General features: G+C 48.2%; 1 protein-coding gene across 3 annotated transcripts in view; it reads right to left on the minus strand.

The window, feature by feature from the left end:
• LMTK2 (lemur tyrosine kinase 2) overlaps positions 1-13,915 on the minus strand; it is a 79,095-nt gene that overhangs the window by 6,165 nt on the left and 59,015 nt on the right. For all 3 annotated transcript variants that reach the window (XM_072943327.1, XM_031676731.2, XM_031676730.2), the window contains exons 9-11: positions 13,159-13,280; positions 8,922-9,071; positions 4,692-7,656 (exon numbers count right to left, since the gene is read on the minus strand). In XM_072943327.1, coding sequence (XP_072799428.1) covers positions 4,692-7,656; positions 8,922-9,071; positions 13,159-13,280 — 3,237 coding nt within the window. The remainder of the gene's footprint in view (positions 1-4,691; positions 7,657-8,921; positions 9,072-13,158; positions 13,281-13,915) is intronic.

The raw sequence follows: 13,915 nt of genomic DNA on the forward strand, positions 1-13,915 counted from the left end.
TTACCTGAAAAAGACTAGTATGAATAGAAAAGTCTCAGCAAAAGAACAGGTGATAAAAAGGATAAGGAAATGCAACTTTCGGAACAGAATACAACAACCGAAAATTTAAACTCCCTGGATGCACTCAATAGCAGAATGGAGATGACAAGAGGACGGAGTAAGTCACTCTGAAGTAGATCAACAGAAACGATCCAGTGAGAACAAGAGTGAAAGCAAACCTCGGAGGGAGATGGGGGCAGAGCCTCAGGACCTACAGCCCAGGGGGCACAGCAAACAGCCCGAGACCTGGCTCCCAGAAAGGGGGGGACAGAGTCTGGTGAAGAAGTATTTGAAGAAATCATGGCTGAAAACTCCCCAAATCTGGTGAAAGACATACAACTACAGGTTCAGGATGCTTTGCAGACGTGAAATGAGATAAATACAGAGAAATCCACGCCTGTAATCCAGAAACCCATAATCCCTACTCAACTACTGAAAACCAGAGGCAAAGGGAAAAGCTCCTGAAAGCAGCCAGACATCATCTAATGCTGGAAAAAGGAAACGTCACCACAGAAATCCATGCTCAGAGAAAACATCCCTGAGGAGTGAGTGTGAAATAGACGTTCTCAGATGAAGGGAAAAAGGCCAAACCAACCTCTTCAGACAGAAGGGGAATGGTAACAGAAGGAAACCTGGAACATCCGAAATGAAGTAAGAACAGTAGTAAATATCTGAGTTAAATATAATCCTTCTTCTTCTCTTCAGTTTCTTAAAACATGTTTGACAAATTCAGCCAGCCTTGGATCACGCAGTAGTCAGCGGGTATCTACTTCACCGGAAGTAAAACGGACAGCACTGTCTGACGGTCTGAAGGCAGGAGGCTGGGAGCGCAGAGGGCCCACAGGGCAGTGAGGCCCCGAGGGTCCTCCTGGAGCGGCTCAGGTAAAACGCTGATTCTGCGTAGGCTGCGAAAAGTCAAGTATGTATACTGTAATCCCAAGAACCACTCCAGAAACAGTATACTAACAGAAGATATATAGTAAAAAAAAAAAAAAAAAAGACAATAGGTAAAAGGTAATACTAAAACCTGTTCAAATTACCCAAAAGAAATAGGAAGAGAAACAAGAACCAGAGGACCAAACAGAAACATCGAATACAATGGTGCACCTGAGTCCAAACATGAATAATTTTATTAAATGTTAGTGGCCTAAAAACACCAATTAAAAGACAGGAAATCTCAGAAGAGATTTTTCTAAAATGGCCTAACTATATGCTACCCAAAGGAACTGTTATCAAGTACGGTGATACTTAAAAGATACTTAAAAGATTAAAAGTACAAGGATGAAGAAAGAGACATTATGCACATATTAATCAAAAGCAAGCTGGAGTGGTTTTATGACTGTCAGACAAAGGAATAAAGAAGGGCACTGTGCAACGGCAAAAGATCAGTTCACCAGGAAGATCTCATCATCTTAAATGTGTACGAAGTTAACAACAGAGCTACAAAACAGACGCCACAAAAGCTGAGAGAAATAGACAAATCCGTAATTGTAGTCAGAGACTTCAACACTTCTCTCTCAGTAGTAGAGCAAGCAGACAGAAAGATCAGCAACAATGCAGAAGCGACGACCACCACCATCAAGCCACTGGGCCCGACGCCTACAGAACAATCCGACCCCCGGACGCAAAAGGCACATTCTTCCAGTGCACGCGGACCCGTCACCAAGACAGGCCATAACTCTGGCACTAAAACAAAACAACACGGCAGGTTCAGTTCCAAACCACCACAATACAGTGAGTATCTCAATAAAGTGAGTCACACAGAAAGAGAAAGAGAAAAAAATAGAAAAAACAAAACAAAACAAAACAACACATTTAAAGGAATTGAAACTCTACAAAATATGTTCCCTGCCCATTATGGAATTAGACTAGAAATTAGTAACAGAAAGTACAAGAAAATCTCCAACCTTTGGGAATGAGGCAGTATTTTTATAAATAACCCATAGGTCAAAGAGAAAGGCTCAAAGAAAATCACAAGATATTAAGATTTGTGGGATGGAGTTACAGCATTACACAGAGGGAAATGTGCTGCATTAAATGCTAATGTTAGAAAGAAGAAAGGTCTCAAATCCTAAGTTTCTACCTTGAGAGTCTAGAAAAAGAAAAGCAAAATAAATTCGAAGCAAGAAGAAGGAAAGAAATAATAAAGATAAAGCAGAAATCAATAAAAATTAAAAAGAAAATAAACATTCTATAAAGCCAAAATCAGTTTTTTCAAAAGATGAATAAATCTATATAATCTCTTCCCAAAAGAGGAGGAAATACAGCGGATCCTTGAACAATGTGGGGGTGAGGGGCACTGACCCCCCACACAGTCAAATGTATGCCTATCACTTTATAGTAGGCCCTTGGTGTCCACTGTTCTGCATCTGCAAATTCAACCAGCCTTGGTCCTGTAGTAATCAGCAGGTATTTAGTAAAAAAAAATCTGCATGTAACTGGACCTGTGCCACACAAGCCCGAGTTATTCAAGGGTTGACTGTAACTTTCCAACTCATTTTATGAGATCAGCATTACCTTGATACCAAAAACCACAGACAGTGCCAAAGCACAATTAGCCAAATAAGCAAACACCCCCCAAAATTACAGACCAATACACCTCATGGCAGTAGACACAAAACTCAACATACTAGCAAATCAACAAGAGTAAAACCTTACAGCCAAGTGGGCTTTATTTTCCAGGAAGGCAAGGCTGATTCAACACTGAAAACCAGTCCGTGCAATCTAACACATCAGCATGCTAACGGAGGAACCACACGCTGCTAGCAACTGGAGTATAAAATGCATTAGGCAAAAGTCAGCATCCATTCGGGATAAAAACTGTTTCAAACCAAGAATAGAAGAGAACCTTCTTAATCTGATAAAATACATCTACAAAAATCCTACATCACAATCAACGGTCCAGGACTGAGTGCTATTCTCCTGAGGTCGGGTTCGAGGTTTACTCTCATCTCTCCTGTTCAACACCGTACTAGGAGTCCTAGCTAGCGTATAAGGTTAAGAAAAAGAAATAAAAGAGATACGATTTGGTAAACAAATCTGTTTCTAATTGCAGACATGACTGATTGTGTAGAAAACCACAAGGAATTTGAAAACAAACAAAATATTTCTAGAACTAAGAAGCCAGTACAGCAGGATACAAAGTCCACACACACAGGTCTGGCTGCAGACCACCAGGAAGGTTTCAGGACTTCATTCTGGACTCTACCCACTTTCCAACTTTCTCTACGACACTGACCCCATCCTCGTATCTCACCTTTATTGCGCACATCCTACACTTGATCTCTGTGCCTTCGTTCCTGTAACCATCATGCCTTGAGTCTCCATGTTTCGCCTTCCTGCCCTGCCCTGTGAAGCCATCAAAACATCATACCCCCACAATGACCACACACAGGTTTAGCCCTTCCGTAGCCCGGGGGTTTCCACCAGAGTCACGTCCAGCTCACCCCTCCAATTACCCCAACCCCTCATCCGCCCCAGCCCTCTGCCCACACTGCTCACAGCACACACTTTATAACTACGTCTACCCCACCCACGGATCAGTGGCGAAGTGCACAACAACTCAAGTTCACGGAGGGGGTGAAGACAGGGATGTGGGAACTGGAATGACTGATAACAAAACACAAAATCTGGGGCCAGGCGATCCCTTCTCTCCTCCATTCAGTGAAAAAATGGCAAACTATTTCCCTAGACTCCTTGACCCACAAGTTCTGAGGCTGGGATGTGTGACCCTCCCGCCCCTTCCCACAGATCCGAAAAACTGAGGTCAAGTCCAGGAGTCTACTTTTCTTCCCCCAAAACCTGCCTGCCTTCACCAGCCCTGCCTACATGTTGTAGCTCAAATGTGGTAGTCTAATTTTTTTTCAGCAGCACCATAAAAACAGAATACAGAAGAACAAAGCGTAAAGGAACAGCAACTGAGGGAAGACCCACCCCCGAGGGAGGACGTGGAGCAGCGCCCAGAGCCCCCCAGGTGTGGGCAGAGTCTCAAGTGTGAGGCCCAATACTGAACAGGAGGCTGAGCCACCAAAGTCTCAGTTCCAAGGACTAAATGCAAAGGGAGGGCCAACCATCTAAGGAGACACCGCCAAGGCCTTCCGCACCTTCTGCAATGGCAGCTTCACTTACAATCCAGAAGCAAATTCAAGAGCTACAAAGACTGGTCAACAAAGAGCATTTAAAAAAAAAATGTCTGAATTGTAGGTGGCCTCATTTTTAAGGAAGCCCATGTCTGAGCCCACTCAGCAGTGACAGTGGGGAGGAGGGAAGGGCCAGCTCCCCACCAGGACAGCCAGGGACTCTGTCCTGCTGCCCAGTCCCACCCCAGCCCCACATGTGAGCCCACACTGTCCCAGCTCGCACCAGCATGCCGGGCACTACTGCTGATCGCCAGGTTATAAAAATGTGGTCTGGAAAGGAACCTCGAAGGACCCTGGAAGAGCATGCAGACCCCCTTCCCTTAATTTAATAGGTGTTCCATGTGCAAACCACAGCTCTGCATATTCTTGGAACTGTCACGGTCACCAACACTCAATTCCTTTTTTTGAGGAACGATAAAACAGTCTGTGGCAATCAGAAAAAAAGCAGGCTCACTTTCCTAACACATCCTGGAATCCTCCAACGTGTCAGTTTGGAGGTAACGGCTAACACACCTGGTCAAACAGATAGACCGTGACATCATCAAAAAACGTCACCGCCTTCTTTCCCTTCTTCCAGTCGTGGGGCGGCTGATCAGCGGCGGCAGTGGCCGAGGGTTTCAACAGGCCCCGCAGGTGCCGTCCGTCCTCGCTGCTCAGGACCACGGGCACTGGGTGCTCCGTCTCGTCCTCCGACTCAGAGCTGAGGCTGTGCAGGTTGAAGGCCCGCAGCTCCTCGTCCGAGTCGTCGCTGTTCTCATCCTCCTCGTCCGCGTCGATGCCATCCTCGGTGAGGTCGAGCATCCCCGACACACCGAGTTTCCCCAGGTACTTCCCTTCGACGTCGGGCTCCTTCAGCTTGGGGGCCTCGGGGTGGCCACACGAGGCCTTCTCCCCCGTGGGGGCCGCTGGGCCGCAGGAGCGGAGGGTGGGCTTTGCGAACGCGAGGAGCTCATTGGTGTTGGTCCCCGTGGAGGCCAGCATGCAGGGGGGCTCATCCTGTGCCTCAAGGTCATCCCCGCTGCTCAGCTCTGAGTTCAAAAGACTCGAGGGGCTGCCAGCCCCATCGTCAGGAGGACACATCTGTCTGGCAGCATCCATCACTGCTGGTTCCCACGTGTCTCCTAGTTCCACCTGATGGGAATTTTGCAGAGCAGGCGGACAACTCTGGTCTGGCTGGCGGCTCCCAGTTTCCAGGCAGCCGTCTGAGGCACTGGGACTCTGCGCTGGGGTGACAGGCTCGGGCTGGGGCTGATCCGCTCCCAAGGCCGACGCCAGGGCTCCCAGGACTCCCTCCGACTTCCTCTCGGGCTCAGAATCGTTGTCGGAGAAGTAAGCAGAGTCTCGGTACGAGCTCTGGGACCCGGGGGCGGAAGTCTGTGGGCTCACTTCTGTGCCTCTGTGGCCATCGGCCACGTCTGAGATGACGATGACAGGGTTGGGAGGCAGCCCTCTGTGAGTGCCATCGCCCGCTGGGGCCGAGTCGGGGGCTGAGGCGCTGTCGGGGGCAGGGTGCAGCGTCCACTCGGGGGACTCCAGGTTCTCGGTCTCATAGCCGCTGTCCGCAGGCTTATCGGGGGGCAAGAGTTTCTGTGGCGAGTGAGGGCCCAGGGAGCCCAGCAGCACCTCGTGGACGTCCACCGAGTCCAGGGAGTCCGGTGTCTCCACGGACTGATCCGAAGGCGGGATGGGCACTGACAGGCTGTCCTCCAAAAGGCTGTCCTGACTGGCCGAGTCCGAGGAAAGGGCGGACGCCAGGCCCCCCTCTTTCGCAGCAGCATCTTTACAACCCAGCTGACTCAGAGTCTCTGCAGATTCCGGGTCTTGCCGCAGGAGACCACAGCTGCGGCGGTCTTCCGAAAGCCCTTCGTCCTGTAAGTTCGGTCCCAGTTCTGGAAGGCCACTCCCTACACTCACCTTACTGGCTAACGTGTCACTGACAAGAACTGCGTCACTCTTGCTGAGTCTCAAGGCCCCCCCATCTTGGTGAGTCAGGTCACGGGATCCGTCGCCGGTGGGCACGTCTCCCTGGGCCAGCGCGGAGTCCGGGCTGACCTCTGGGCAGACAGGGTCTTCACGTGCGCTGACACCCAGACACACGGGCTTGGCTCCTCCCTGCTTCAGGGACCCAGCTGGAGGGACGTCGGGAGGCGTCTCTGCCTCTGCCTCGAGCGAGGTAGGTGGTGCCTGCACTTGTGGGGAGGACGGCGACGCCACGTCCCAGGTGCTGCCCTTGGGTGCCACGCCCGTGTCCCTGCCCCTCATGCCTACATTTTCCTGCAGCAAAGAGGAGCCTGGTTTATCTTCAGCAAACGTAAGCTCAGCATCCAAAGAGTTTCTACTCGGAGCTTCTAACAGAGTTTCAGGAAAACCAGCGTTTTTAAGTTCTGTTTGAAGATCGTTTACATGTTCTTTGCTAGATAAGGAGTCTTTCAGTAAGTTCTTCTCTTGAAGAAATAAAAAGTTTTCTGACAATTCTTCAATATCCAGCTGATCAAAACTATCTTGGCGCATATGATTTTCTGGTGAACAAACAGGCTCACCATCAAAAAGCTTACGGGGCTTTTCCTTCTCAAAGTGGCGTGTAGTTACTGGCTCTCTGGGGTCATCGAAACTTGAACTGAAGGTGGTCGGCTTAAAGTCAGCTTGAACTCCATTGAGTTCCATTAAGTCAAATATTTTTTGGTGACTGGGCAAAGCCTCTGGTTTGTCAAGATCATTAAATATACTGTTGAAAGGGCTCTCAGGGCCCTTGGTACTATGCACACCCTCAGGTACGCTGGCATCTTTGGGGTCTGCACCGTTCTGGAAGAAGTCCTCATCTGTGCTGGACTCCTCAAACTCACGATTCCTGAGGGTCAGAAGCTGGGACGCCTCATCACCGACCCTTTCTGAATTATCCATTTCAGTCGTGAGCAGCGTGGGCGGGTAATCAAGCTCCAAGTTACTACCACTTTTTTCTTCTAACTGGATGTAATAGTCACTTCCAACGGAAAGGTTGTGGGCATCAAAAACGGGCACCACCCCGGGGGCCCGCAGGGGGACATCCTGGCCACTGTCATCTTGTTTCCCGGGTCCGGGGTCTGAGAGCGAACTCTCAAAAACTTCTGTGGGGAAGAAGATGCTTGTGTAGGACAAGGCTTCGTCGGGGTGGCCCCGGCCACGTTCGTCGAAGTGGTCATGCTTGGCTGCCTCCCAGACGTACTCAAAGCTCAGGCCCTGGCTGGTTTCGGTCACGGTGAGGACTTCCTCCATTTCTCGACCAAGCCGGTCCCTGGTGAAATGGTCGAGGATCGGGAACGCAGCATTATTTGAAGCGTCTCTGCTATTTGCGTTTGGTTTGAGAGCATTCCACTGCTGTTCAAAGTCGACCTCCGAGTCCCTCTGGCTCTGCATCCGCAGGTAGGTGAGCAGTCTGTGCACGTCTTCAGCCGCCGGCCTCTTGTCTGGTGACAGCCAGCAGAACTGTAAGACTTCATACCTGGGCAACACATGAGAGGTAATTAATGGACGGATGATAAACTGTTTTCAAATAGGAAAAGACCTCACAAGGACCCCAGGCCAACTCCACACCCCAGAAGTTCCTGCACTTTAATCACTGCCAACCGCCTGAAGGAGTTCAGTTCATGGTGAGATCATGGTGCTAGGGGAAATAAAGAAATGCAAAATGTGGCTAATTCTCCTGCGTGCTCAGGACACCTTCTAGGATCCCCACAATTCTTCTGCCGTGTCATTTTTCTTCGGGTATTTTCCAGGGACACAGCCACCAAATTTGGAAACAGTTCTAAAATGCTCTCCTCCTGACACAACTGCTACAGATAATCTGTTTAGTAAAGAATGCCCTGGGCTAACATCCTGAGATTCGCTCGCTTTATTCTGCAAGAATTCACATAGACAAAGGCTGCTGTCACTCATCACTAAAGACTCCCCCAACGAAAAGCAACACCACAGTCTTCTGCACAATCTTAGATCATGAAAGGAGCTCAGGGTGGAGGGAAAAGAGTAGAGAAAGGAGCCCAGAGAAGGCGGCGGCCAGGGCTGGGTCTTCGGAGGCTGGCCTCAACACAGCCAGCACCTTACACCGTAGCCACGATCAGATGGGAAGACACGGACGACGTCACAGTATCAGATTTACAGCCTAAGTGTCCAGTTATTCTGAGTGAGCTGGTTCTAGCAAGTGGAGGGGCTGAGCAACGCCCACGGCAGGGGCAGCAAGCTTCAGGGGCACTGCTGGCTGGGGGCGGGTGACACAGAGGCGTCGCCACGAGTGAACCCGATCATAACTGGAAACAGAGTGAGAACTGGCCTGAAGATTCGTAAGCAGCAAATTTGTTGGCAAATGTCAACACACATTAGGCAAACTAGTCTCCACTGCCAATTTAAATGTGACCCTGTCCAGGCCGCCCACCCTCCTCTCACACGTCCAGTGTCACCTGCACAAATAGCCTCAGTGAAAAAGCACTCCACAACAGGAAACTCCCGCAAAATGGACTTTTCTAATTAGTTCAGACTTAATATTTTTTCTTATTACACGTAATATATCAATTCCTGCTTGTTCTACACCTTTTTCAACAATAGCATTGAATTTTAAAAAAAAGGATGTTAATTCTAAAATCAGTCATAAATATATTTAAGTGGCTGCCTTTCATAACATTCACTCTTTACAAAGTGGGAACACATAACTAACACCCAGCGGCGACAGGACTCCCTTATCTTTTGGAGAGAACGTGACACAAGGTTACCCACCATCTGTCCGAGTAAGGCTGCTCCAGCTGGGGCTTCGGGAGTTTCGTGTCTCGCTCTCGAATGACCTGATTGAGAACATCTAAGTTGGAAAGGCTGGAATAAGGCTGAGCAGCATTCTCAAAAAGCTCCCAAAGCGTCACACCCAGGGACCTGGGGGAAAAAGAAAAGTTTTTTTCCCCTTCAGATGTCAAATTTTTCATACCCACATTTTAATTTGTGCAGTCATTAGTAATTTTAAACACAAAGTGTCTACTGGAAAGGTTATTCGAGATAGCTCTTTAACATGATTTAAAAACAGACATTTCTATTAAAATGAGGACCACAACAAGGATACCTCATCAGATTTACTAATGGAATCTTACTTCAGGAGTTCTGGCCAATGCAAAACAATACGAGACAGAGATCACAGGCATAATTACAGGAGGCGCCAATGTGACCATCAACTTCGAAGCTCAAGAAATTACTTGAAAGATCATTACAGTGTTTTTTAAGAGTTCAGCAAGATGGCTAGATACAAGATAAATACACTGAATTTTGAGATTTTGGGTGGGAAAAAAATTCCCATTCACAATAGTAATAAACAGTAGAAACCTTTAAATGAGTGATTCTTCCCTGTTGGCCCTTGTATTTCTTGCTGTAGCTATTCCTGAGTATTGGGGGGCCTCGCTATTTCCTAGGACATCCCCTCCTTACTGTGCCAGAAGAGGCCACCTGCCCAAGCCACACGGTGCCTCCAGGTACATGGCCGTCTCCGCAGGCAGGGCGACCCTCTCTCCACCTGTCCTACTCGCCTGCGTGCCCAGCGCTGTCCCCAAGGAATGGCCTTGGCCACTCAAGTCAGACGGAACACCGCCTCCCCTTCTCCTCCCTGCGTTTCTCCCACCACCCCCTGCCCTCTGTCGGGTACCACAGTCTGTTCTCTGCAGCGGCTCCCAACCTGGCTGATCGCCTGTGTCGTCTGGACACTGGAACGTGCGACCCACCCCCGAGGACTCAGCTGGCAGACGCAGGTGTGGCCTAGGAGGCTGCATCTTTACAAAGCTCCCTTTGGGTATTGACAGTTTCCATGACTACGAACAACACCCACCAAAACGCATGTGTGTGTAATAAGCTGTATTGAGTAACTAAGTTTATTACTTGACATTGTAGAGTACAACATAACTTACGAGTTAAATTCTCTGGTGCTAATTTCACAAATCAGAGAGAAAATCAACAAATTCAGTATCTAAGTGGAGAGGGGCACTTCTATCAAAGGAAATAAAAGGACCTAAAGCTCCCAATCCAGTGTGAGAAGGAAGAAGCGTCTTCTCATGGGCACAGAACTGCGAGGGGCAGAGGGCCGTTCTGGGACCCTATCAGTGATGTCAGGGAGTTTCCAACTTATTTAACTGAGAAAAATAAGAGGCTCACATGAAATGCCAAAGACCACCAAGGCGATACATGATCAGCAGCAGCATGAGTGTCGCCAGCACCGAGCTTGGTTTGCCTTTGAGTGTACACCTCCACCTGTCTCTGTCTCTCCAGATTCCTGATTTAACTCCCAGGAAGGCCTGTCCCCAGGCCAAACTCCTCTCCTGCCCCCCACACCCTGTTCTTCAGAGAGCACGTAGCATGGGGTTTCTCAACTCCCCACTCGCCCACTTCCAACGTCTTTCCAGAGCACCCTTTCTTATCTCCTCACACAGGCCACAGGGAGAGATGAGCTGTATCTCCTCTGCGAGCCCATCCCTGCGTGGGGCTCTCTACTCTCCATCCTGTCCCGCCCAGGCTCCTCAGGACAGCCAGCTCCGGCATCACCTGTCACTCCCGTCTCTCCGACTCTTCACCTCGCACTAGCTCGAATCTCCCGGAAGACCAGCGAGCCTTTCTCATGGTGGGGAACGTCCTGTAGCTCTCATCCCCGCTTCCAATGGACTCTCAGAGAGAGATCCCTTGCAACACCCCCGGCACCCCTGCCAGCCCTGCCACCAGAGACTTCTCAACCCGTCAGAAACAAGGGGCAGGCTCTGTCTCTGGAAAGCAAGCTAAGTTTTCAGGTCAATCACCCTGCTGAGAACAGTCAAAACATGAAGCATAAAAGGCATCTTCTTACATGCATCAAAGAGCAGGTAAGATAGCAAGGAATTACCTGGACAAGAATCTAGAACTTAGAGAACTAAGGAGACACTAAAGGCACCTCTGACTGGGGCTTCTGTGTCTTTGGTATGCAGGCTTGATGCAGGAGGTGGTGGTGGTAGACAGGCCAAAGCCCAGGACCTGCCCAGGTAAGGGGTCTCATGGGACCTCTGTACAGGGGGAATAAACCTGCCCCACCTCAGGAGCCTAGAAGGCAAGCTTCCTTGGCACTGAGGAGCTGTGAGTGAGTGCGGGGGGTGGTGTAAGGGGGCCCCCCAGAGCTGGTCCTTCCTTGGCTCTGCAGCCCAAACTCAGACCATCTGAGCGTGCTAGGAGACTTCAAGCTGAATACACAAAGCCCAGGACTACTGCAGGTCCTTACCTGACAGGACACTCAGGTACCTGACAAAAGCAAACACGGACCCTCTCTAGAGGAGTGTTTCTTGATTCTAGGTTTCCAAGATCCTCACTATAAAAAAGTCCCCAGGGAAACAAGGCACCAACAAGAATCAGCAAGATCAAATCCAAAAGACTTTAGATACTGGAACTGTCTGATGTAGACCATAACCTAGTTATTAAAAACACTGGGACAAATTTTTAAAAACTCAAATAGACCTCCTAAAACTGAAAAGCCAGTAACTGAACTATAAAACTCTATAGAGATTTAATAGAAGAATAGAGACAGGTGAAGAGAGAATTTTAAAGAGAGAGAGAGAATTAGTGGCTGGAGCACAGATCTGAAAAATTATCTAGAGTGCAGCATGGAGAGTCAAAGAGCTGGAACACACGAGAGGGAGATTAAGAGACAGAAGGCAGAGCAAGAAGGCATAATGCATGTCTAACTGGACTTCCAAAAGGAGAAAAGATGGGGTAGAGGAAATATTTGAAGGGTAAGGGCTGAGAACACCAACCAAAGATTTGAAAAGCCAAATAATTCCAAGCAGAAAAGCATTAAAAAAAAATCCACACCCATACACATCATACTGAAACTAAAAAAACCAAAAGACAAACAGAAGAGTTCAAAAGCAGCCAGAGAGAAAAAGTCACTTTACCTTCAAAGAGCTTAGGGAGACTTACAGCTGACTTCTCAAGAGCAACAATGGAAGCCAGAAGACAGTGGAATGAGATCTTCAATGTGCTGGGAGAAAACAACTGTCATCAAGTGAAAGTACACTTCACCAGTGAGGACAAAACAGAGGTATGCTCAGGCCTGCACAGACACCGGAGACTCTGTTACCAGCTGAAACTCACTAAAGGAAACTCTGAAGGACGTAATTCAGACAAAAGAAGAATGACCCCAGACGGAAGGTCTGAGATTGGAAAAAAAAAAAAAAAGGCAAACTGATTTCACTACGTGGATAAACCTAAAAATAATGTCTCGCGAGGTTAAAAGGAAAATGAAGATCCCCAACAAGAATGACATACAGTTCCACGTGGGGGGGTACGGCTAAACCGAGATAAAGTACGTTAAAATGTCCTGCGGCCCTTGTATTGTTCAGACAGAGGGCCAAGGTAAGAACTACCATTAGACTAAGTCAAGTGAATACACGTGCTGTCATTTCTAGGGTATTCAACACAAGGATAGGAACAGAGTGAACAGCTCCCAAACTAAGAGGTTTTAAAAATCAATCCAAGAGAAGGCAAGACGAGAAAAAAGGAAACAGAAAAAGCAGGACAAGAGCATACACAAAAAATGTACGTCTGCACTGAGAAAGCTGCAACAGAAACTGTTAGTCAAACACTTACATTTTTTCAACTTCCATTAAGCTGACCCATACCTCAGTATTACCTAATGGTCCAAACCTCTTTCTGTTTTTTCCTTTCATTTCAGTAAAGATTTATTAAATATCTATCATAAGCTAGGCCCTGTGGAAGGCACAGGAAACAGCCTTGGCCCTACTTTTAGGGAGCTTATTACTGTGGAATGGGGAAGAGAAAAGTTAATCACATCATCACAACTGTGGTAACAACTATGATGTCAATAAACTGACTTCTTCACACCGTCAGGCACTCTTACGTTCCTACGTCTTACTCAGTTACTTTCCTTTAAGAAAGTGCTCGAGAAGAAAGAAGTCAGGGCTTTGCCAACCAAAGCCTAACAGAATGGTAAATCGATACGTACCAGATATTACTATACTTAGTTTGATCTGCAGTTAGTAGTCTGTCTTGAAAGCTGGTTACTAATTCTGGAGCAGTCCATCGCAGAGGGAAAAATTTTTTATCATCTGTTTCAATATAATCCTCCTGTTTTATTAGAAAGCATACAGAATGTTGAATTCTATAACACTTTTGGTGAGCTCAATGATTTAATCCAGGTCATGCTCAGAAAACACATACTCCACCCAAAAAACATGTCAGGAAGAGAAGTGGGCATGAGACAGACTTTCTGGGCAACAGGCGGGTGAGGGTTTCCCTGAAGCCTCCTGGGCCTCATGAGCTGGTCTCTGAGCCGCGAGCACTCGCCCGTCATCCTTCCTGGAAAAGGAAGGTACGCTGTGTCTGGTGCACAGAACACAAACTCTGAGCAAAAACACCTTTCAAAAAATGCTGGGCCTTATCCCCGAGCAGGGGCGCGGTGCTGGTTAATGAGTAAGAGTGCAGGCTTCGAATCACACAGACTGGTGAGGTCCACATTCAACCATTTACCAGCTCTGTGACTCTGGGCAGGCAACAAACACGCTGAGGCTTCCCCTTGATCCGTAAGACGAGGGTGACACTAGGTCTGCCTCCCTTTACAGTGAGAATTATGTGAGATCGGGAGGCAAGCACTTCAGGGTGCCTGACTGGTATACAGCAAGCACTCAAGACACCAGAGCTACGATGTAGATGAATAAGCAACTCATATTTGCACGGTGTTTTCCGGCCCCACACCACGCTGC

Source organism: Vicugna pacos, chromosome 18 (genome assembly GCF_048564905.1).
Source record: "Vicugna pacos chromosome 18, VicPac4, whole genome shotgun sequence".
Lineage (NCBI taxonomy): Eukaryota > Metazoa > Chordata > Mammalia > Artiodactyla > Camelidae > Vicugna > Vicugna pacos.